General features: G+C 22.9%; 7 protein-coding genes and 1 non-coding gene across 8 annotated transcripts; 5 read left to right on the top strand and 3 right to left on the bottom strand.

The window, feature by feature from the left end:
- The first annotated feature begins 3,160 nt into the window (after positions 1-3,160).
- On the top strand, positions 3,161-4,253 carry LOC128961277 (tetratricopeptide repeat protein 36 homolog). The gene is made up of 5 exons (XM_054307495.1): positions 3,161-3,353; positions 3,455-3,599; positions 3,761-3,807; positions 3,890-4,006; positions 4,076-4,253. Exons 1-5 carry the CDS (start codon positions 3,266-3,268, stop codon positions 4,225-4,227), a joined length of 549 nt encoding a protein of 182 aa, XP_054163470.1. The 5' UTR covers positions 3,161-3,265; the 3' UTR covers positions 4,228-4,253.
- A 345-nt stretch (positions 4,254-4,598) lies between these two features.
- LOC128961043 (uncharacterized) lies at positions 4,599-6,336 on the bottom strand. The gene is made up of 3 exons (XM_054307247.1): positions 5,619-6,336; positions 5,210-5,554; positions 4,599-5,144 (listed from the first exon to the last, which is right to left on the bottom strand). Exons 1-3 carry the CDS (start codon positions 6,136-6,138, stop codon positions 4,612-4,614), a joined length of 1,398 nt encoding a protein of 465 aa, XP_054163222.1. The 5' UTR covers positions 6,139-6,336; the 3' UTR covers positions 4,599-4,611.
- A 251-nt stretch (positions 6,337-6,587) lies between these two features.
- LOC128961211 (uncharacterized) lies at positions 6,588-7,766 on the top strand. The gene is made up of 2 exons (XM_054307423.1): positions 6,588-7,232; positions 7,354-7,766. The coding sequence occupies exons 1-2, from the start codon at positions 6,881-6,883 to the stop codon at positions 7,584-7,586; spliced, it is 585 nt and encodes a 194-aa protein (XP_054163398.1). The 5' UTR covers positions 6,588-6,880; the 3' UTR covers positions 7,587-7,766.
- Positions 7,767-8,465: 699 nt separating this feature from the next.
- On the bottom strand, positions 8,466-10,567 carry LOC128961112 (keratin, type II cytoskeletal 2 epidermal-like). The gene is made up of 3 exons (XM_054307317.1): positions 10,234-10,567; positions 9,431-9,662; positions 8,466-8,901 (listed from the first exon to the last, which is right to left on the bottom strand). Exons 1-3 carry the CDS (start codon positions 10,565-10,567, stop codon positions 8,466-8,468), a joined length of 1,002 nt encoding a protein of 333 aa, XP_054163292.1.
- A 46-nt stretch (positions 10,568-10,613) lies between these two features.
- Positions 10,614-11,967, top strand: LOC128961111 (shematrin-like protein 2). Its single transcript, XM_054307316.1, has 2 exons — positions 10,614-10,632; positions 11,576-11,967. The coding sequence occupies exons 1-2, from the start codon at positions 10,614-10,616 to the stop codon at positions 11,965-11,967; spliced, it is 411 nt and encodes a 136-aa protein (XP_054163291.1).
- Positions 11,968-12,706: 739 nt separating this feature from the next.
- Positions 12,707-14,656, top strand: LOC128961281 (kelch-like ECH-associated protein 1). The gene is made up of 10 exons (XM_054307499.1): positions 12,707-12,833; positions 12,912-12,925; positions 13,041-13,218; positions 13,317-13,402; positions 13,481-13,545; positions 13,608-13,821; positions 13,911-14,038; positions 14,136-14,207; positions 14,307-14,395; positions 14,559-14,656. Exons 1-10 carry the CDS (start codon positions 12,744-12,746, stop codon positions 14,580-14,582), a joined length of 960 nt encoding a protein of 319 aa, XP_054163474.1. The 5' UTR covers positions 12,707-12,743; the 3' UTR covers positions 14,583-14,656.
- A 458-nt stretch (positions 14,657-15,114) lies between these two features.
- LOC128961110 (uncharacterized) lies at positions 15,115-16,668 on the top strand. The gene is made up of 2 exons (XM_054307315.1): positions 15,115-15,118; positions 16,313-16,668. Exons 1-2 carry the CDS (start codon positions 15,115-15,117, stop codon positions 16,666-16,668), a joined length of 360 nt encoding a protein of 119 aa, XP_054163290.1.
- A 5,395-nt stretch (positions 16,669-22,063) lies between these two features.
- Trnai-aau (transfer RNA isoleucine (anticodon AAU)) lies at positions 22,064-22,137 on the bottom strand. Its single transcript has one exon. It is a non-coding gene; the product is annotated as a tRNA-Ile (tRNA).
- Between the last annotated feature and the right edge of the window lie 4,206 nt (positions 22,138-26,343).

Genomic DNA, 26,343 nt, shown 5'->3' with positions numbered 1-26,343 from the left:
AAAATATYATAATTTTATATATATATATATATACTTTATATAAATACATCCAATTAGTTTTATCGTTATATTAATGATACCATAAATATTGTTATTGATTATAATTACAAGTAATTGTTAGTAAAGAGAGAGAGAGAGAGAGAGAGAGAGAGAGCATTTGAAATAACATCTCAATTGAAATTGTCAGCACTTCCCTAACATAAGTAGTAATTTATTTATTAATCAAAAATTGTTTTTTTAAATAGTAATAATAATAATACAGTAATCTTAAACAACTTAGCATAATATATAATAAGTTGTTTTATATTGTGCCATAATTTTGTGTTCACAAAAATTATTTATATATCCACTATACATAGTAATGTATAATTTATTTTATTATTATTATTATTTTTGTAATCATCGTTACGTTGATTATGATGATTGTTGTATTATATAATTATATTAATTATTAAAATGAATAAATTATGCAAACACTTAAATATAGTATTTATTTTTGTTTTTTATATATATAATTCAAATGCAAATRTGTATAGAAATATCAGAAGTTTGTTAGTTTCAACAACAAAAAAGTCTAAACTATTGACTTTATAATTACAAACTTCAATAGTATGTTATGWAATGTTTGGCTAAACAAAACAAGTGTGTGTTGTATTGCTTAGAGAAAAAAAACTCGTATGAAATGAAAGCTATTTATTATAATGAGATAAATAAATAAATAAATTTTATTAAAAAAAACTAATCGTAACTTTAAATCACTGGAAAGTAAGGCTCTTAAAAAAGGCTGAAAAACGCACACAACTTGAAAGAGATAAAAGMGAGAGAACCGGTATGTTTTTTTTTTTTAAATATAAAATGTTAATGATTGCTTAAGGGGTACGGTATGTATGTGTGTGTGTGTGTGTGATTTGAGATGGTTTGACTTGGAATGTGGTGGTAAATGTTTWAGGACAGGTGTGTTTGCGTGTRTGTGTGTAGTACAGTATGTCCACAYAGCACTTACATATATTKGTATTTGGGAYTGGGAGGTGATGGTTAGTTTTTAAAAATTRAAAAGTTGAGGTCACAGCTGTGTCGACRCTGTCGTCGATGGACTACTACTACTACTGACTCTCAGTTCGTGGCAAATGCTTTCCAATTGTTGAATCTTGAGATCCCTTTCGGTAATTGAATTCCGGTATTTGTCGGCCTCTTTACGCCTGACTTCCTCCAAGTGCTCGATCTCTGACTGTAGTAGTTGTATGCGCTGAGACTTTTGGGCGCACCGGTCCTCAACCTCTATAAGCTGTTCCAACTGTGACTCCAAGTCGTCGACTTGATTCTGACTTTCGGTCAACATTTTCGACAAATTAATAACTTTATGCTGATATGAGTTAAGCTCGTCGTCCGACTTCTCGATTTGTCGCTTCAATTGTGCCACTTCTTCGACGAGTGTCATAACCTGTCTGTCCATTTGGTCGTTCCTTTCCTCCCACAACTTGCTAACCGCCTTAACCCTGTCATCGTTGCGTAGGACCAGCTCTTGGCTCTGTTTGGTAACCGACAGATAGCTATCCAATCGTGCGTTACTTTCATTCAACTCTTTTCTCAATTGACTGATTGTCTCATCCTTTTCATGCAAACGCCTTAACAATAGCTGTTGTTGTTGTTGTGAATTATCATTATCTTCACGCTTCTGGAGATCGGTTTCATCATCACATTTGGTGACAGTATTATTATTATTATTATTATTCACACCATTACTGGTGACGACACTATTCATATGATTTGTTTGAGATGTTGTTTTCGGATCGCTTTCTTCTCGTTGAATAAAATACAAGAATATCGCTATCGCTATGATTAAGACAATTGTGACCAACATTTTGTAATTAATTCAATTTAATAACAATTTTTATAATAAATTTATTATATCATATATTATAATAGTTATTATTAATATAATTTATAAGTTATAATAATATAAATTATAACATAACTGATAAAAAAATGTATTATATTTTTCTCATTGGGATTTCATAACTACCGACTAATAATAAATTCTATATAAAAATATTTTGATTGTATTTTCATTTTTATTAATACAAAGAGAAATATCCTTATCTTTACTTATTATATGTTATATTAAATGCTTTATATTAATGTCAAACACTGTTTAACATTTTATGTTTATCATTACTCAACAATTTTTATTTATTATATTATATATATATATACTGTATATATTACATATGAAATTGTTTTATATAAACTTTTATTTTTATTACTATTGTGTTTGTAGTGTATTATTAAATTAATTGAAACTTAATTATGCAATAACTGAGTTACGGATTTATTAGTTGAAATTATTTGTTTCTACTATACATTAATACAAACAAACGAGAATTAATTAACTTTATTTAATTATCATTTTATTTTCAATTTAAAATTATATAAAAAATGATTTAATTAAACTAATTACCTAGTTAACTTTTTTTGTAGTAGTAACTTAGATGGTATTTCTAAAAAAATTAATTATTATATTATTAAAATTTTATTGAATTGGAAAATTACATCAGAAACTTGTTTTTTATTTTATTTTTATTTTTTGAATTACATTAATTCTATAAGTAATCCAAGTATTTTCAATGCCATTAGTTGACAATATTCATGGAATTATATGATTCAATGACTAGAGTGTCCACATTTAGATCTGGATAAATCTTGACACAAATTAATTGATAGTCTAAACTTTGATGAATATTATCAATTATTTTTTTTAATTCTACAAATTAGGTACATTAAAAATACAGTATAATTAATATTAAAATATTAAAATTTTAGTAAATTTTTATATTTTACCTATCTAATACATTTTTAGGGTTATATTTTAWAATAAAATATACTAAATTAATTAGTATTTTTAAAATGTCCCAATGGTCACACTAAATGTACAATTGATAAAATCAATCAAACAAATCACATAGTTTATTTATGTATTTCACGTTTTGTTTTATAAAAAAAAAACTTATTTTTTCTAATTATAAATTTCATAATAAATTATTAGTAGATTTTTGTTGTTGTAGTTAAAACAAAAAAAACTTGTCAAACATTGTACTAAATGCGCACTCATTAGTATTGAATATATATAAATATAATTTAGATATTTTAATATTTTGTAAATTACAAATTTCAAATTACAAATTTCAAACTACAAATAGCGAAACTAATTGCTAACACTAAAGTTTTTCAAAAAAAAATTGAATACTAATAATATAATTAAATAATAATGTGTTCAACAAACGATAAATTAGTGTTAAACAGTATTTTTAATCCATTGATGCCCACAACCGATGACAACGATACGGCCAGTGATGGTCAGTATTAGAGACACTAAAATAATATAAAATTAGTCAATAGTTTTATACAGTTGTTGATAATATATACGATTGTATTTTGTTTTTTTTTTAAATTTCAGACATTACTAGACAATTGACAGCTGAGGAACAGTTAGCTAAAGAATTGGAAACAGAGGCCGTAAATGCTGCTAACGGTTCCCAATATGACAGATCACTGGAACTGTTGACAAGAGCTATCTATACGGCACCCAATAGAGCATCATGGTACAGTATATTAATTATAAAACTACTGGTAATAAAATTACAATATATGATAAATATTTTTAACATAAAAAATAAATTTGAAAATATATATTTATTATGATTTAACACATATTGTAATTTTAATTTTTAACTTAATTATTATTATTATTAACTTTTAACAGTTATAACAACAGAGCACAGGTTTATCGAGTGATAGGAAACACTGAATGTATGTTTTTTTTAATTAAAAATAAATAATTAAAATTAACTAAAATTTAAATTTCATACTTAATCGTAATATTATAAATCAGTGGCACTGCAAGACTTGAATGAAGCCATACGACTGAGCTCTGGTACAGGACTAGTGGCCCGACAGGCCTACTGTCAGAGAGGACTCATTCATTTGTTACATAAAAGAGAAGCCGAAGGCATTTGATTTCTTGTTTATGTTTTTTAGTTGGTTTTGTAATAAATTTGATTATTATCTAAAATATCAGGCATTGAGGACATGAAATTGTCGGCTAATTTGGGTAACGATTTTGCCAAAGCACTGGTAGTCCAATTGAATCCGTACGCTGCACTATGCAATAAGATGCTCAGGGATATGATCAACAAATGTATCATTGGTGGTGAAACAGGCGATCAATAATTTGAAATATTTCCTAAAAAAATATATCAAATCTCAATTTTGTATAATTTTGCAAAAAATAAATAAATAAAATCAATATTAAAATACAAATTTCAAACCAATAAACTGTTAAATAAAACTTTTATTATACCGTAAACTCTATAAAAAACATTATTTCATTACCGGTAATATTTTCAATTAACCATAATTATTATAAAAATTTTTTTAATTACATTTAAAATTAATCGTAATAAATTATTAAATAATAATACCGGTAATTACAGTAAGTCAATATTTAAGTTAAATATATTCAAAAATAACAGTTAATAAAAAAAATATTTTTTAATTATTTTGAAATTCATTAAAAATAACAAATTTCATATAATTGTCGGAAAATAATATAATTTATTCATTATTATTATTATTACTATCATTAGTATTGTTATTATCATTGGATTTGGTTCCTAGTCTTCGCTTGACTGGTCTATTCTTCTTAGCGTTCAATTTGAATGTCTTTCTCTTATGTCTATTATTCAATGTTTTATTGTTTTTCATTTTCTCTTTAAACGCCTTTTTTCGTTTGTCATCCTTCTCAGTGATGGCCAAAAATTGTTTCTCGGCCACCATATCCTCGTCCATAGCATCATCATCATCGACACCATCATCGTTGGCTACTACTTTGACATCACCCGACCTGAAAACCTTAAGTTTGGCGTTCAAGAAATGCGAAAAGTCGTCCTCAATCGGTGACTGATCGCTGTGTTTGCGTTCAAGATATATGTCACTAATAAGACCGCAGTCGAGATAAAAAGTTATGGCCATTGACTTATCAGTTTTGATGGACAGCGATCGTATATTGTTGCCAAACTTTTGAGACACAAACTCGAGTACGGCCACCAAATTAGCCAACAATTGGTCAGTCGATTGATTTACTAGACCTAATAAATATAAATAAAAAAACATAATCTTTGTTAACAATGGCTATTATTATTATTATCATTACCAATAGTGATGCAATGAGTGTCCCCAAATCCGGTAACATAAAGGTGTGTTTGATTGAGTTTGGCCTCGAGATCGGCGCGCAATGTTGTCGATTTGAGGTCAACGGGAAGCGGAACCTTCTTGTAGTCGATCCAAAAAGTTTTGCCGAGAAATTGTGGCAAAAAGTCAAACTTATTTTGCATTAGTTTGCGGTCACAGAGAAATGTGTCAAATCCGCGACAAAGACGTTGTTTGGCTTCGGGTATCGTATATTCGGTGCTCAGCTCCCGACGCGGCAATATTTCGCTGATCAATTCGCCGACATTACTGGCATCTAATAGATCTCTATAATGTTGTTTAGTTGTGTCTACAAAATAAAACAAAAAGCTGTTATAAAATTGACTACAAAATTAAAGACTTAAAAAACAAACCTAAATCCAGATCTCTGTCTTTCAGCCGCTCTTTGTTAACATCGTCAACAATAAGACAGGTTTCACAAGCAGTTTCGTGTCGCCAATGATTCGGCAAACTTATCGATTGGATATAAATCGATTTATTTAAGTTAATCTTCTTGTAGTTGATCTGCAAGTGTACAAATCGGCTGTCGCTTTGGTCATCAATTAGCGGTAGTTTATCCTTTTTGAGGGCTTCGTTGTTGCGAACGGCTACTACTTTCTTCAGTGTTTCAATCGCTTCTTGGAGTTTGTTGGTCGACACATATGTCTTGGAGAGCGGCGGCGAAGACGACGACGGCAGAGGTGCTGACTCTTTCTCTAATTGTTTCGGTGTCTCATTTGACACCTTTTTCGTCGTCGACGACACTACTTCTTTAGTCACCAACTGTTTCGGTGTCTTTCGTTTATTATCCTTATTGTCATCATTAGTCGTCGCCGTCGTCTTCTTCTTCTCCAACTTTATCGGTGTCTTCAACTTCTTTGCCTTTGATGGCATTATTATTGTTTTTGTTGTTATCTTTTACTAATCACTTCTTCAATGATATAATCTAGTCTTGAATTAGTAGATGAAATCCACACAAAAAAACAAAAACAAATTGTCTTTTAATTTAGTTTTAAAAAACTTAAATCAAACGATAAAAAAAATGTGATTTTCATGTGATTTAAAACAACACATCAAAACACATGCTGTCTATAGTATGGCAGTTTCAAACACACACACAAACAACGTAACGGTATTAAAAGGGGAGGAGAGAACATCGCCAGCATTTACTGTATTTGAATGGCACTCAACACACCCACACAAACAAACAGGGAGTTCAAACCTCCTAAAGTGGTAATATTAAGTGTAAATTTTGAATAGTTTGGTAACGTTATATATGTGTGTATGCTTTGTATAGTCGACTCTCTCTCTCAATATACAGTATAGACTGTATTAATAATACTGTATTACATATAGAAATGTGCGGCAAATGTATTGACTATATATTGAATGTATTGTACATTGAATGCAAAATATTTACTGTAAATACAGTGTATAATAGAATTCAATGCAAACAACAAAACAGTGATTCGATTCTGAATTTTATTGAAACATAAAAAACAAAAACTTGAATTCAATTCATATTTTTTTGTCAGACATTTATTTCGGTAACCATTTTTCGGTACCGATAACTGTCAATATCTCTCTCTCATTGGCCACTACTGACCACCACTGACTCTTCGGTTGGGAAAAAACAATGCCACAAGAGTTTGTTGTGCTCAAGTGCTGCCACTGTGACACCTATCAGATCCAACAGTCAAAGAAATCAATCAAATGGTTGTGCAAAGTATGCGATCAGAAACAATCGGTTAAACAGTTTTATGGTCGCGGATCGGCCAGAGAATGCCGACTAACTGTACAATCGTTGAACAGTGTCGGACACCAACAACAATTGGACTTTACAACAATCGGCCGCTGCCGCGATATAACAATGGACACAACTCAGGTGGTGCCCAATCACGATGATATCGACGCCAAGATATTGGCCGCTATGTTAGCCACTTATGTTACCGATGATGACGACGATGTCGGCAACGACTCGAGCGATGGTATGATTGTTGTTGTAGTTGTGTTTGGCGCCCAAAAAAAACACAACTCATTTGATTGTGTAATTCAATTGTATTTTTGGTTTTTTTTCAATTTGTTTTTCTCTGTTTTCAATGACAACAGATTCGTCGAGTGCTAAACGTCTGAAACTGTCGTCAGATGAAGATAACGACAACAACAACAATGACCATCACTTTGATGATCGCCGCCAAAACGGTCGGCTCAGTGACGACGACCAGAGATCGTTGTCCACATCGACGACGACGATGTCAACGGCGGCCGCTATCTTATGGCAAAATCCCAGCCAATTGTATGGCAGCCGACCGGTCAGCAAATGGTCCAAATTCTTGAAGTGATGGACAAACAGAGAGACACAACACATCTAATATGTGTTATATATATATATAGTCTTCGCATTTGTTTTTCTGTTGTTTATTATTATTGACTTTTCTCTCACATATGATATCCAATGATATCTTTCATTTAATTATTATTTGTTTCTTTCTTATGATTTACTTAATTATTATTATTATATATGAATTTTAATCTGAAAAAAGTATTTTTTTGAAACAATTAATTTAATAACTGTCTCTCATTTTTTTAATATTTCCATAAAAATATTGTTTACTTTTTGTTGTTTACATATCAGACGCCAATTTAGTAGTATTTATCAGATTTTCTCTTTAATGATAATTAATTTTTTTTCATAAAATATCGACAAACATATAAAAACACATATTGTATTGTACTGTAAATATTTGTAAAAGTTTTTATTTCATAACGACTTATTAATTTGTGATAATTTTTGTTTTAATTTTTTATTTTTATTTAAATGTATTGACAAAGTCATTTGTGTGTCGTGTGTCTATTTTTTTTATAAATATTAATTATCGATAACAACAAAAATAATTATAAATTATTATTTTTAAAAATACTCAAATACTTTAAAATAGTATTTAAAATTGTAATAATACGTAAACAAATTTGTTACGATTTGATTTATGAATTTATTTTTTTATAAGAAAAAAAAAGTTTAAATATAAATAAAATATATAAATATATCCAATAAATAAAGTTAAAAACTAAAATTATTATAAATCTAGTTTTGTTATCTAATATTATTATTATAATAATATTTACGGTAATTATATTTACAGTGAACTAAATAGATAAGAAATTACATATATATATATATATATATATAGTATGTATAGTCTATTTGATATGATTTATAACTAATTATCACTAATTTTGTGTGTCTTTCCAGTAATAATTGCTGTCTTATTCAACACATGCATCCCATCGACCAGTTGTTTGATTTGTTTATCGCGTTGTTGTTGTCGGCCACTCATATCATCGTCGGTATTGTTGTTGTCAACCATTACCTCATTGATGGCCAAAACATATGTTTTCGGCATATTCTTGATTCTATCGATTTTTTCCATCTTCTTCTCCAATAAGTCCAACTTTTTTTCATCATATAGTATAACACCGATAGACTTTGAATATCGGCGCTGAAGTCTCAGATATTTTTGTTTAAACTTTCGTTTTTCCAGTTCGCTTCGGGACTCGATATCCCGTTTCAATCGTTCGTATCGTTTCAATAGTCGTACATAATCTTTATGATCCAGATATCTCTTGTAATCATCCAATATTTTTTCATTGACAAGTCTATGTGTGTATTAAATAATTATGACTTTTATTTTTAAAAAAATATATATATTTATAGATAGTTGAAAAATAATTTAGAGATAATTTTAGTTTGTTTGTCGAGTTTAAAATAAAAATACTAATAGATATTATATATTGATATGTATATTACATTTGTTGATTATACTGTATGTTACTTAATATATTAAGTAAACTTAATTATTATTATTTATTTATTTAGTTATGTTTTTTTAAACGATATTCAAGAAAATAATATAAATCATAATTTAATACTTTATATAAATATATTATGTATATATCATAAAAATCTACATTAAATASATTACAGTAACATTTAAACTACAGGTATTACGTAATGTTTACTACATTATGTAATAAATGTATTAATATATAAATTGATATTTTAGATCATTAGTTTCTTGTCTATCCATAATAAAATGATTAGTAAAAAATTATTATTATTTTAATGATAACTATCCCATAATATTTACTTATGATAAATAAATAATTAATATATAATAATATTTACCTAAAGACGGGATTAATACATTGAAATATATCGCTAATAATTTGAATGTTTTGCCAAAATCTATCGTTAGTTGTGTTCAAAAATATAATAAAAGAGTCGGTCATAATAATTGAGACAAATGTATAGACCAACAAAAACATGACCGCAAACCCGACAATCAGATTCTCCAGATATTCGTAAATGTTTGGCCACAATAGCTCCAAATCATAGACTACTATCTCATCAATAAAAACTGTTCCCAAGTCATCAAAATTATTGTAATAATTGCTAAAATCCATTAAATTTTTTTTGTTATAATAAACTTTTAGTTTGTGATTATAGTTTAGTTTATTATTATTATTATTATATATTTATATAATTATAAATCTATATTAGTATAAAAAGTAAAAGTATAGTATTTATACAAGTATATGTAGTTTCATAAAAAATAATTAGTTAATTTAAAAAATAAATAAATTTCTATTTTAAATAGTTATTTATAAGTTGCATGAGATTAGATATACAATAATTGTTGTTATTTTTTACTTGACATCTAAAATTATAGACTATATCTATAATAACTTAATTTTTAACACATTCTTTAGTTTTTTACTAAAAAAAACTTTTTTTTATTTATTTAATTAAGAAGAAACTTTCGATTTATGATTTTAACAATATTATACAGTACTTTATATATTAATAAATTTATTTTTATTAATTAATATTTACATTACAATTACATTTTTTGAGTATCTATGATTGTAAAAGCAATGTAGTTTGCGTTGCATTTATATTGTAATAATTGTTATTATTATTGATATCACTTTCATTTACTGAATTCATACGCTCTAAGAGTCGACCATAAGTTGGTCCCCATTTTTTCCACGACTCCATGGCATGAGAGGCACCATTGAAACCGTAACCACCATAACCTCTGTGTCCACCATAGCCACCATAACCACCATAACCTCTATAACCTCCATAACCTCCATAACCTCCATAACCTCCATAACCTCCATAGCCACCATAGCCACCATAGCCACCATAGCCACCATAACCACCATAACCTCCATWACATCTACGACAACCCCATCTTCTCCTCCAACCATATATTGGATATAAAGGCAGTCGTTTGTAATCAGMAGACTTGTCATCCATTGATTTAGTTGAAGATATTGTTGGAAACAATTTGTTGACTAAATTGATGTTTTGTTCATCATTTTGTTGGTGTTGTTGTTGTTGATCACAAACTATTAAATTGATAGCAACTATCGTTGTAATTATAATAAATATTTGCCATAAATAAAACATTTTATAATATTAGATTTAAAAAAAACTTGAAATTACTAAAAAATTAATAAATTTTAACATGTTCTAGTAAATTATTGCTTATTTATATATACAATATATTAATTACATCTAAATTAATTTATTGACAAAATATAAAACTTAAATAAATTTTAGTGAACTTTTTTCTTGTAAAAAAAGGTGATTGAATTTATTATTAAAATTTTTCATACATATTATCATTATAATAATGAGTGCAATGAAACTAATATATAAAAATACTAAAATCTATAACAATTATAATAATATAATTTAAAATTACTATAAAAATTAAATATTCAATAATACAGCTAAACAAATATTTAAAAAAATACAAAAAATATAGTGATATTGAACTTGATTGCTGTTATTATAGTGTATAATATTATATATTTATTTTACAATAAATTTCTACTAAATATAAATTATTTTATTTTTAAATACAATAAAAATATTATTGTTAGTAACAAATAAAATTAATAGCTAAATTTAGCTTTAAATTTAGGAAATAAAAAAATATACTAAGGTTATTGAATTTTATATTAAAAAAATAAAACATTAAAAGTTTTTTAACTTTTGTTATTAGTTATTTGTTTATATTTTTATTATTATAATAAATTTGTAAACTATTTGAAATTTGTTTTTTATTATTTATATTCAATATTTAAATATGTAAATCATTTTTTTGTGTGAATCCAAGTATATAAAGCATTATTTTGATTACTAGAAGTTATACATTTAGACAATTTATGTGATAATAAATAAAATAATTGTAAAACATTTTATATCGGAGAAAAAAAATGTCAAAAATATTTGTCATAAGTTTTATTTTTATATCAGTTTTGTTCATTTATTTACAACAAAATCAATGTCAAGGCATTCAAACGGTGTACACCAATGCCGTCGCCGGCAATCGCGAACAGTTGTCACCAAATGAATATGAGACCATTGATGTCCAACAAAACAATGGTGATACTCTCAACTCGGGTACTCCAGATTTAAAATCCAATCAATATTGGGGTTATCCGGGATTCAGGAGGCGATGGTTTGGTGGTTATGGTGGCTTTGGAGGCTATGGAGGTTACCGGCCGTTTGGTAATCGACCATTTTGGGGCGGTTATGGCGGAGGTTATGGCGGATATTATCCAAACTATGGTTACGGTGGCGGCTATGGTGGGGGTGGTTATGGCTATATGGGTGCGCTGTCCAAAACAGATACCAAAAAGATATAACTTTAAGCTAAAAGTAATATTTCATTTGTAAATATGAGTAATAAAAATAGYTATAATATATWTTAAATAAAATACTAATTATTATTTTAGAATTACTTTATTTTAATCATTTGATAATTATTATATGTAAATCTAATACATAAAAACAGCGAATAACTATTTCATAATAAATAAAATAATTTTTTTAAAAAAATTGATTAATTTTTATTTATCTTTATGTATGAGTCATACTAATTATAAAAACTTATACTACTTATATTATACTACTATTAGATATATTAGTACAATATTAGCACTTAAATTTTTAGCCTTATTGGCACTTATATCGTTAAATCACTGATTAATTATAAATTGTCTAAAAAATATTTTCTATGACAATTTATAATTAATCAGTGATTTAACGATATAAGTGCCAATAAGGTTAAAAAAATTGATAAATAAATTTAGCACATATAAAAATAATCAATGTATAAATATATATATAAGATTAATTTTAAAAAGATTTCAGAAAACAATTGAAATTAAAAAACACACTTTTTTAGACTCATTATAATTTTCTAATCAAAATGATATATTTAAGATTAAATAAAATATGACTAATTTATAATAAAATACAAATAGTATATAAACCTGAAAAATTATTTTGAAGTTTTATAATAGTATTATAGTATATAAATCTGTAATTAATTTCAATTTAAATTAATTAAATAAATAAAAATACTTTTTTAATCAACAAAAATTATTTTTAAGTTTTATAACAAACTAATTTACTAATTATGAGTTGCATTAATTTATTTAGTATTAAAGTTGTAGCTATTTGTCTTAACTTGGCTACAATTTACGCATTTCATCTAACATCTAACCAGGTAAATTTTTGTTTGATAAAATTGTTAAAAATAATAAATATAATTTTTGTTTTTTTTGTTATTTTTATTTTTCTACAGGATTTACTAAATAAGTAAGTTTATAWTTGGAAATATATCTTATTAATATTGTATATTATTTCAGTATAAATAATTTCTAATATATATATATATTTATATTAATTTTTAATTAATCTTTTATAAAATTAGTCCTGATGAAATATATGCTTGCGGTGGTTATAGACATTTAGACCGCGATTATGCTAACTGTAATAAATATAATATCCAGACTAATGAATGGGAATCGATTGAATCCCTGTCCATTGCACGCAATTTGTTTAACCTAGTTGCATTCAATAATAAACTATATGCCATTGGCGGAAATCATGTAAATTTTAATTTTATTAATTTAATTTTTTTAAATATAAATTTACTATTAAATTATTAAAATTATTTATTCATATATATATATATATACCGTAATAGGATAGCGATAATCTAGATATTAATGAAGTTTATGATCCAAACACTGGCAATTGGACTTATACAGCATCGTTAATTACTAAACGATTGTATGATTAACACAATTATTATTTTTATTTTAATTAAATTTAATTATCTTATTATTATTAATATTATAATCAATCAAGTGGTGCGGGCGCTGATGTACTAAACAATAAAATATATGTTTGCGGCGGTCGTTCAGATAAAAATGGTAAATAAAAAAAATAGTAGATATAATAGTATTAGTGATAATAATATTTTGTGTACATATAGGCGATGGCCAAGAAATTAGCTCATGTGAGTCCTATTCAACCGAAACCGGTAAATGGCAGTCATTGGCGCCGATGTCTGTGGCCCGAAGTTTTCACGCACTGGTAGCCCATGAGGGCTATCTGTATGCCATCGGTGGCGAATCAAAAGAAACTGTCGAACGTTACGATCCGAAAACCAATTTGTGGACACCGGTAGCTTCGCTGACACAGAAAAGGTTTGATAATTTTGTTTTTTTTATTAACAAATCAAATAAAATAATACATTTAATATGTTTTATATCTATGGTCTGTAATACTATCTTAGATCACTACCCGGTGCCGTAGTCTATAATAACAAGATCTATGTGTGCGGTGGCGTCACATTTCATGACAAAGATCCCAGCAATACATGTGAGGCATACGATACCAAAACCAACAAATGGACACAAATCGGTTAGTCATTAAAATTCATATTAATATAAAATTAATTAATTTGTTAAATACAAATATTTAAATATAAATTTTTTGCACACATATACTGTATTATTAGTTGAGTTGGATTCAAACAAATGGGATTTACATTTACTGGTTAATGATGGTCGACTGTACCTGGCTGGTGGAAGTAAGATTATTATTAATACTATTTTTTATTATTTTAAAAAAATAGATCGAGTATTTAATATAAATTAAAATTATTTTTTWTAAAAAATATAATGATTAGAGGATGAAAATATAATTGAATTATTTAACGATAAATCAAAATTATGGAAAAGACAAACTATAATGCCACTTGATTATTATGGACAAGGGGTAATATTATATATTATTTATTTTTTAAAATTTTAATTAATATATCCATGTTTAACAATAATCTATGTTAATTAATGTACAATATATACAATAATGTATATATAAACATATCATAAACAATATATAAATTTATGATTAATATTATTTTTTTGTTTGTTTTTAGGTGGCAATATTAACAAGCAAATAATCATGAAATACCATAGATTCATCATGATAATATTTATAATAATTTTAAATTTTAATATTTAACTTACTAATGAAATTTGTTGTAAATGATTATAATTATAAATAATATGTGCTGTATGAATTTTAAATTTTAATTACTAATAAATTTGAAATTATAACAATAGTTAATTTTTAAAAATTATTTTATYAAATAATCCATAATAAATACTCAAACTTTTAAAAATAAATAATTTATATTCAATAAGTATTTGTATCTAATTTATTTTAAAAGTTATAATACATATGCATTTAATTATTATCTAAATTGATCTCAAAATTTATAGAATATAATATATTTGAAAAATTTATAAATTTATTGCAATGTTTTCTGTATATATTTTTTCAATCATACAGTATGACTAATATAAAAAGTTAGCAATTAAACTTATCTTGCTAAAATAGAGCTAGCTTAAAGTCTAATTATGACTAATAATCTAAATTTTATTGATTATAATTTTAATTTAATATTATCTAGTATACTTAATAATTAATCAATGAGTAAATGATATAATGCACTTAAATTGATAACCTTAATATAACAATTGAAATAAAAAAACACAATATTTTAGTCTCAGATTAGTTTTTTAATTAAAATGTTTTACTAACAATTAAAATAAATAAATAAAAATAGTATATACTGTAAATCTACAATAAATTCTAATAAAATAAATAAAAATATACTCTTTTATAATAAAAAAAATTATCTAATAATAAACCAATTTAATAGCTAAGGTTTGCAACAATTTATTTAGTGTTATATAGTTCTAGTTATTTGTTTCAATTTTTCTACAATTTCTACATCTAACAACAAACAGGGTATTTTTTGCTAACAAAAAAATTGTCAAAATAATATACTAAATATATAAATCTTATTATTTTTGTTGTTGATATTTTTAATTTTTCTATAGGAATTATAAAATAATTAAGTTTACTTTTCCAAATATATCATAAATTTTACTAAAAAATTTATACAGTATATACAGTATATACTTTTGCACATTTAGCCGAACAATTACATAAAATAGTTAAAATAAATAATAATAATAATTAAACGTTTATTAGTATTATTAGTTAATTAGTAATATATGACATTTTTAAACAAMCTAATCGTTTTGATTAAATTTTATAATAATACAGCTATATAAATAGTGTAAAAATATATAGTCACATTGAACTTGATTGCTGTTATTATATAATACTGTATATTTGTTTTACAATAAATTGCTAACTACTAAATATAAAAATATTATTTTGTTTGTTAGTCTAGCAGGTTGATTTTTAAAATAATTTTACTTTTAGTTAAATAGTTGCTAAAAATAGCTTTTATCTTTAAATTTAGGAAATAAAAAAAATATACTAAGGTTATTGAATTTTATATTAAAAAAAATAATACATTAAAAGTTTTTTAACTTTTGTTAACATTTATATGTTTATATTTTTTGTATTACAATACATTTATAAACTATTTGATAATATTTGCTATTATTTATATTCAATATTTAAATATGTAAATCATTTTTTTGTGTGAATCCAAGTATATAAAGCATTATTTTTATTACTAAAATTATACATTTAGACAAATTGTGTGATCAATAAAACATTTGTAAAAAATGTCAAAAATATTTGTCATAAGTTTTGTTTTTATATCAGTTTTATTCATTTATTTACAACAAAATCAATGTCAATGTCAAGGCATTCAAACGGTGTACACCAATGCCGTCGCCGGCAATCGGGAACAGTTGTCACCAAATGAATACGAGACCATTGATGTCCAACAAAACAATGGTGATACTCTCAACTCGGGTACTCCAGATTTAAAGTCCAATCAATATTGGGGTTATCCGGGATTCAGGAGGCGATGGTTTGGTGGTTATGGTGGCTTTGGAGGTTATGGAGGTTACCGGCCGTTTGGTAACCGACCAWTTTGGGGTGGTTATGGCAGAGGTTATGGCGGCTATTATCCAAACTATGGTTACGGTGGCGGCTATGGTGGGGGTGGTTATGGCTATATGGGTGCGCTGTCCAAAACAGATACCAAAAAGATATAACTCTAAACCAAAAAAAAAATAATATTTCATTTGTAAATATGTATTTTGTGTAATAACTAATTTTTAGATAAAATACTAATTGCTATTTTAGAAGTACTTTATTTTAATAATTTTATAAATTATTATATGTACATAAACAGTGAATATCAATTTCATGATAAATAAAATTTTAAAATTAATTAATTGTTATTTATTTTTGTCTTTGAGTCATACAAGATGCCTAATTATAAAAATATTATAATATAGTATAGAAATTATTAGAAATTATCTTGTTAAAAAATAAAWTAGATAAATGTCTAATTATTATTATTAATGCAAATAAATTTATTGATAATTGTTTAAATAAAATATTAGCTATTACAATTTATAATTAATCAATGAGTAACCGATATAGTGTACTTAAARTGATAACCTTAATTATTAATCAATTTTATATAACAATTGAAATAAAGTARCAATTTTTTAAGACTGATTAAAAAAATAAATAATGTGTAATTTAACAAAATGATATATTTACGAATAAGATAAACAATGACTAATATATGTGATAAAATATAATTTTAAAAATATACAGATAGTATATAAATCTGTAATTAATTTCAATTTAAATTAATTAAATAAAACAATACTTTTGGTAATCAACAGAATTTATTTTTAAGTTTTCTAATAAACTAATTTACTAATTATGGTTTGTATCAATTTATTTAGGATTAAAGTTTTGACTATTTGTCTTAACTTGGCTACAATTTACGCATTTCATCTAGCAACTGACCAGGTAAATTTTTGTTTAATAAAATATAATTGTTAAAAATAATATTTATAATTATTTTTTGTTTTTAAATTTTTCTACAGGAAATACAAAATAATAAGTAAGCTTATTTTTTAGAAAAATATTTTATTTTTAAAATATTTATGAAATATATGGTATATTATTAATATTATTTTTTTATTTAATATCTATAAAATAAGTGAAATATATGTTTGCGGTGGTTATAAACATTTTGACCGCGATTATGCTGACTGTAATAAATATAATATCCAGACTAATCAATGGACATCAATTGAATCCTTGTCCATTGCACGCAATTTGTTTAACCTAGTTGCATTCAATAATAAACTATATGCCATTGGCGGTAATCATGTAAATTTTAATTTTGTTCAATTAATTTTGTTTCTATTAAATTATTACTGAATTATATATATATAAAACAATATTTATATTATAAAATAAATATATTTTATTATATATTAATATAATATAATGGCAAAATTCTAGATACTAATGAAGTTTACGATCCTAATACTGGCAATTGGTATAACACAGTATCGTTAATTACTAATAGATTGTATGATTAACACATATATTATTTATTTATTATTTTAATCAAAATTATTAATTATTATTATTATTATTGTCTATCAAGTGGTGCGGCCGCTGATGTACTAAATAATAAAATATATGTTTGCGGCGGTCTTTCAGATAGTAAAGATAATAGTAAAGTAAAAGTAGTACTATTGTAGTGACAGTAATAATATATATTATTATCATATCATAGGTCAAGGAAAAGAGATCAATTCATGTGAGTCCTATTCAACCGAAACCGGTAAATGGCAATCATTGGCACCGATGTCTGTGGCCCGAAGTTTTCACGCACTGGTAGCCCATGAGGGCTATCTGTATGCAATCGGTGGCGAATCAAAAGAAACTGTCGAACGTTATGATCCGAAAACCAATTTGTGAACACCGGTAGCTTCGCTGACAAGAGAAAGGTTAGATATTTTTGTTGTTTATTAATAATTCAAATAAAATAATACATTTAATATGTTGTATATCTATGGACTGTAATATCCTCTTAGATCACTACCCAGTGCTGTAGTCTATAATAACAAGATCTATGTGTGCGGTGGCGTCACATTTCATGACAAAGATCCCAGCAATACATGTGAGGCATACGATACCAAAACCAACAAATGGACACAAATCGGTTAGTCATTAAAATTCATATTAATATATCTTAAAATGAATTAACTTTRTAAAAAMTAMWAAAAAATAAATTGTTTTGTKATCTTATTTTAAAAATTTTGATTATTTTTCTTTACAATATATCATATATCATATATATATTTACAAACACTTACTCTACAATAGMTGAGTTGGATTCAAACAAATGGGATTTACATTTACTTGTCAATGATGGTCAACTGTACCTGGCTGGKGGAAGTAAGATTATTATTATTATTATTTTGCAACAATAATAATTAATATCATTTATTTTTTATTTATTTTTCTAATGATTAGAGGATGAAAATATAATTGAATTATTTAATGATAAATCAAAATTATGGAAAAGACAAACTATAATGCCAYTTGATTATTATGGACAAGGGGTAATATTATTATTARTTTTTTTAAAAAAARTTAACATTATAATATTTTGTTATTATGAGAAAATATTTTTTWAAAATATATATATAYATGTTTATCAATAATMTTAATTAATTAATGTATTATATGTTGATGATATAAGTAACTTTAATAATTATATTATTATTTTTTAAATTTACGGTAGGTGTCAATATTACCAAGCAAATAACAAATATGAAATAATGTAGATTCATCATSATAATATTTGTTATAATTTTAAATGTTTACATTAATGATAAAGTATGTACTGAATAAATTTTAAAAATTTAATTATTAATAAATTAAAAATTATAACATYAATAATTAACTTTTGAAAATTATTTTATTAAATAAATAATTGTATATTAATTACTGTGTATAACTTATAACTTATAATACATTGAATWATTGTCTAAATGTCATAAAATAAAGTATTAATAAAAACTGAAAAAGTAAAATAAAAATCAAACTTGACCTCAATATAAACAAATATATTTAAAGTATTGATATATAATTGAATATAATATATTTGACAAAATTAGCTAATTTTATTTATTTACTGTATAATGGATAACTATTTTTTTGAAATGGCATTAAATTATTGAATAGTATTTAACAATTTTATTAATCACTATATGCTACTGAATAATGTGAATATTTTGCAATAAAATAACACTATTTCTCGATAAACACATTAAGTATGAAAAACTTTAAATATAACTTTAAATATATATTTATTATATTAATATAAATCCAGTTTTTATACTATAAATTATTGTTATATAAATCATATTGAATTTATGGTAAATTAAAAACTCGTAAATTTAACTGAAAGATTTCGTGTATTATTAATATGCACTATATTTTCTCTCCCATAATATATAAAGTTTTATTAGTATATATATAATTTATTTTTAACTTAAACATAAACATGTATCAAACATTTGTAATATTTTATTATAGTATTATATATCCTACTATTAAAACTACCTAAAAGTAACTTATGGCTTATTTACTGTATTTTAGAATAAAGATCTAACATATCAATTGAAAATTGATATTTAAATTTACGATTAGATATTTAAATTATATATTTAACATTATTAACATTTTACCATATATGTTCTACAATAAAAACTTATAAAAACTATTGAATTAATATCATAAATATATATATATACTGTATATAAGTAACTATAAGTAAGTAAAATCAAAATCAYTTCCTGTAATCATTAAATTGCATTTAATTTTTTATTACTTATGCATTATTATTGTTAATATATGTGTTTTAAAACACATTAAAGCTCATTGAACTCCATCATTGGGCAGTGGAAATAAAATGGATCACTTAGAAAAAAAATTAGATGAAATAATTTTTAATTTTTTTTTTTGGTATACATATAATTGTATTAATTTTATATGATTTTATGTAAGTTTTTGATTGTTATTATTATTTTAAAAATCTGATTATTATTATTATATGATTAAAGAAAATAAAAACAAAATAATAAATATATTTGATTTTCAATAATTTGATTCAAATATTAAAAAATTGGTTACAGGAAATAATAGTAAATTTTTGTTTTTTGTTTGTTTGTTATTAGTTTAAAATATTAGTTTAATGTCAATAATATTACAATACTATTAGATTATAATAAAATAATAATTATGTAAAAATTATTTCAATTTGTTTTTGTTTTGTTTAAAATCTATTCCTCATTTTTTTCAAAATGATAACTAATTATTTGAAATAAAAGTAAATTTTTATTTTATACAAAAAAAATCTGTTATATGTTTTATCAAACCTATTTGATAACATACTGTATACTGTAATTTAATTTGACATAAAAAACATGAAAAGTATATTTATTGATTCATATCTAATAGTTGTGATAATAATATATATTAAAATATATATAATATTTTGATATTAATTAAACATTTAAAAAAGTACAGATTTGAAATTATAAAATTTTTAAACTTTTAAATTCAATTACTATATCATTATTATAAGATAAACATTGACTTTTAAATTACAAGTTTGATATCATTTATAAAAAWATATATATATAAACTTTACAAATCTAGTCTAATTAGTTCACATATATTTTTTAGTTAAATTTATTTAACACAAATGACATTTTACATTTTAAGTTATTATTTATTTTAATAATGACTTATTTCACATTAAAATTATAATATTTAATAATTTTAAACTATTTATACAATACTAGATTTGTAATAATAGTAAAAATTATAATAGACTATTAAAATTATAAAGCTAAATGAGATTAATTAAAATTTATAAATTAAAATACCATTTAAAATGCAATATTTTTTATAATAGTGAAATATTTTGTTAACATAGTTATCTGCATACACTAATTAATATGAAAAAATAATAATTAAATTTAAGACAAATTAATTGTTTCTTTACTTATTTGAATTAATATCAAAACTATATATAGATATTTAAGATTAATTATAACAGTAACTAATTTTTTTATATAAAAGAGATTTAAAAATAACAGTTTAGTCGTGTTTTAATTAATACTAAATTAATTAATCAAACATCAGTCGTGTTTGTTTATGTGAAAAAAAATATATTTATATTTAGTAAATAATATTTTATTAGCTATTTTTAAGTATTAATTAAAATAAAGTATATCTACAAATAATAGATATCTAAATAACATAATGTGACTAAACATTATTTTCAAATTGATATTTAATTAAATGTCTTATTATTTAATTTAAATGTAATGTTAGTTACAAATAGTGTACAATATATTATTGTGTTTATTTTTAAAAAAATGAACAAGTAATTTTATGAATGTTAAATTTTAAATTGAAAAAAATAACAATAATATTTAGAATAATTAGAAAAATAAAACAATATTAATAGAAATAACGTATAGGTTATACAGTATATATGATATTAACAATTAAATAAGTTATCCAATACTTAAATGCAAAAATAATAAAATATACTGGCCCGTGGGGGGATCGAACCCACGACTTCCGCGTTATTAGCACGGCGCTCTAACCAACTGAGCTAACGGGCCTTGGTAGGATGGTGCTCTCTATATATACAAATACTAGCATAGGTAACAAAAATAAGCTTGCTAATAAACATTAAAGCATATTACAGTATGTATAAATAGATGTACAAGTGTTTAATAATATTTATTATTATAAAAAATATAATGTGTAAATATATATATATTTACTACTATTGAATTATTAATATTTTTAAATTATTATCTATTGTACAATAGATTTGTATATTGATACATAATGTACATAAACTCAATTAGCAAAACATCTATATATATATATATATATAAAACAATTAATATTGTGATAAAATTAATTAAAATAATGTATTTATAGATTGTAATGTGAAAAAAATTAAGATAGAATACAAAATAATAATATAACATGGTCCATTTACAGTTATATACTAGTAAATAATAATTAATAAACACAATGTTAATTAATTAAATTTTTTACAACCTTTTAAAAACAAAATCTGTATAAAATAAGATATATTGTATTGTAATTTAAGATTTAGTTGAGTAAAGTATGTAAATAAATTATATATTAAATAATGCAAATAATATACTATGCAAATACAGTATTTTACTCATATCAGTCAAAAAAATAATAATAGAAAATATAAAAATAAATAAAATGTAAATATTTGTATAGTTTTTTTAAACAAATAAAATCATTTCTATTTTTTCATTTAGTTTATCTAATATTTAATTAAAAATATTTTTATTGTAGATTGAAACTATATTTAAACTAAAAATGAAAAACAAAAAAATTTCATTAACATCAAAGAAAAACTTAAACTTTAAATATGATTTTTAAAATATTATTTACACAATTAGAAAAAATAATTTTATTTGATATAAAAATTAAATGACATGAAATTTTTTTCAAATCCATTGATTTTAATTGCAAAAACATTTTTGATTTGTTTGCTAAACAAGAAAAAACTCAATTATTAAAATAAGTATTAATAATAATCAATGCTATTATAAGTAATAACATTCAATCAAACTTAAAGTTTTTGAATGTTAAATACAACATTAAATGGTAAATATCTCTCAATATTACTAAAAAAATAAATTATATACAATTTGTTTGTTTTTTTCACTGTTTATTTTTGTTGTTAATTCATTCAACTGAACATCAATAATATTGATAAATAAATACAGTAATTTTATTTAATTGAAAATAATCAATATATATATATATATTAAGGTTAATATTTGTTAAAGTTTATATACATTATATCCTATATACTGTATAAATGTCTATATTTTTTTAGTTATATTTAAATTATCTGATAGACACTCAATCAACAATCAATTGATGTTAACATTAAGTTTTTTTGCATTACTATTGCTAACTATTCAGTAAATTAAGTAATAATCCCAAAGCAAATGTTAAATTACTTTCATTATTATGATTGTTATTATTAATTTGTTTGTATTTTTTTCAACAAAAAAAACTATAGCCACGAGTGATAAATAAATGAGAAAATAAGAGGCAAACATATATATATATATATATATATATTTGATAAATGTCATAGAAATTGGTTGCATTTTAAGATCATTATAACAGTTACAAAAAATAATAATGATTTTAATAGTAAATAATAATAATAATATGTGGACCTGAACTTGAAATAATTGTTTGTTAGTTTGGGGCCACAATTTTGACCGATAATATTGTCATTATTTATATATATATATAGTTTTTCTATTTAAGTATATATACTTTATATATATATAATTTATTTTTGTAGCAAAGTTTATGCAAAATCTAGATTTTTTTTTGTGTATTTTTAAAATACTTAAATTCTATTAATTTGATACACTTTATAGTGTTTATAGGTTAGTATTATAGTAATGCAAAATAGCAACAAAAGTTTAATATAATTTTTTTATTAAAAAAAATATTTTAAAAATTTATATTAAATTCGTGTTTGAGTATTGAAATATAGAAAATATTTATATTTACTTTCGTAATAAAACTATATAATAATGAAAACAAACTAAATAAATATAAAATATTATTATTTTATATTTTGTAATATTTTAGTTCAAATACATATTCAACAGTAAAATAATATAATAAAAAATTATCTGTTATTTTTTTATATAAAAATAGTAAAAATATTAATTGAAATCATTTATACGTTTGACTTGTTATCTAAATATAGTACACCAATATATTTATATATATTATATATATACCAGTATTTGTGTGTTTGTTATATAAAATAACAATATTTGAATTTAAATTCAAAATTATAGTTTTTGAAAATAAATATCTTAAATTGTATAAATAAAATTAAATATATTAAAAGTTATTACATAATAAGATTATACACCCAATATAGTGTATAATAATAATAGAAAATCTGTTTTTATATATTAGTTTTACTACAAAAAAAATTTCAACAACAAAAAATAACAGTTTATTTTAATATATTTGATTTATAATTAAATTAAATGCATTTGAATTGATTTTATTAATATAAAAATATTCTTAAAAATAATTACATGTATTTTAAATGTTATCATCCCATTAATATAGCATAAATTTGGAGCATATATCGCATCAAATTTAAAAATATAATTTACTTTTTTTTGATAATAATGTAATAATAATAAAAAAGTTTAACAAAAAAAACTTTGTATTAAAAAACTTTTATTTTTGTTATTTAATATTATTATTATTGTTATATATATATTCTTTTTTTATGAATATAAATAACAATTCATCAGCAAATAAGTGCTATACTTATGTCAAAAATAACAACAATATTTTAATTAAATTGTATGTAATGTATTAAAAAATAATTTTATCTTTTATTTTTCAAAAAACAATAGATTCAATATTAAATCTTTATTCACATTTAGATATTTATACATTATTTTTCAAATTATAATAAATAGGAAAAACATTATTATTTCAACTATTATTATTATTATTATTATGTATATTAAATTATTATAATACTGTGATCCAATATTTATTATAATGAAATAAATAATAAATTGTATAAAAAATTGTAACAAAAAATATATGCATTTAATTTACCACCCTTTTCCTTATTATATRWAAAAATAATAATAATAACAAACTGTGCCATCGATTACCATATATTGTGCCATATATTTTATATACATATAAAAAATTGTTACTATTAATTTTAGACAAGTTATGTAAATTTAATTAAAAAAATAAGTTTTTTATTTCATTAAAAATTTTTGTGAATATTAGTGAACTATTATTAAATGTTTTATTTATAAACACTTTTATGTTAAAATATTAAAATAATTATGTTAATAATAATAATACTGTATAAATTTTACAATATATATATACTAATAATTGAAAATATTTTATTTGAAAAATATCGATACTATTATATTGTATAGTTATATTAATATAACAAAAAATTAATTAACAACTAATACTTTTAAAAATTAATTATTTAATTAATTGTTTAGTTTCTGACAATACAAGCTATAATTAACAGATAATTTTTTTTAAAAAATTTAATATACAGCATATAATTGTGGAAAAAATAAAACACACGAAAAAAAGTAAACATTTATTACAATGAATGATTGAAAAAAAAACTTTATGACTTTTTTTTGGTGAACTTCAAATTATTTAATTAGAAAAATTGCTCCAAATTTTTCAACAACAAAAATATTATATTATTAATGTTAATAAAGCACATCATATTGTTTAGTAGTTACTGTACTGTAAATTCTATGCCAAATATATATATATATATATATATATATATATATATATTCATATATACACCATATGACTGTCAAATGTCTTAAATAAAAATTTATATTTTTGGCATTTTGTGAAAATTAATTAATAAATTTTATTTAAAAAAATATTTATTTATATTCAAAATGCATAATATGTAACAAAAATTTACAAAAAAATAAGAAAACTATTAAAATAAATTTGTTCAAAAAATAATTAAAAAAAATTTTCTAGTAAAAATACTGTATATTATCTATAATATTAAACAGTAACCAATTTATAACAGTAATGGGTTATGATGTTATCAGTTATATTTGTTATCTATCACCTAATCTATTATCCAAAGTGACATAAACATTGACATATGAGCATGTTTAATTTTTATTATTATTATTATTATTATTATTACACAAGTTATTTAATAAAATTTAAACGATATTTAACTAAAGATAAAT

This window comes from Oppia nitens, unplaced genomic scaffold (genome assembly GCF_028296485.1).
Source record: "Oppia nitens isolate AA-2021 unplaced genomic scaffold, nextdenovo-longstitch-racon4-pilon3 scaffold5_pilon_pilon_pilon, whole genome shotgun sequence".
NCBI lineage: Eukaryota > Metazoa > Arthropoda > Arachnida > Sarcoptiformes > Oppiidae > Oppia > Oppia nitens.
Note: the sequence above shows the minus strand (reverse complement) of the source record. Positions and strands in the feature narration are given on the sequence as shown.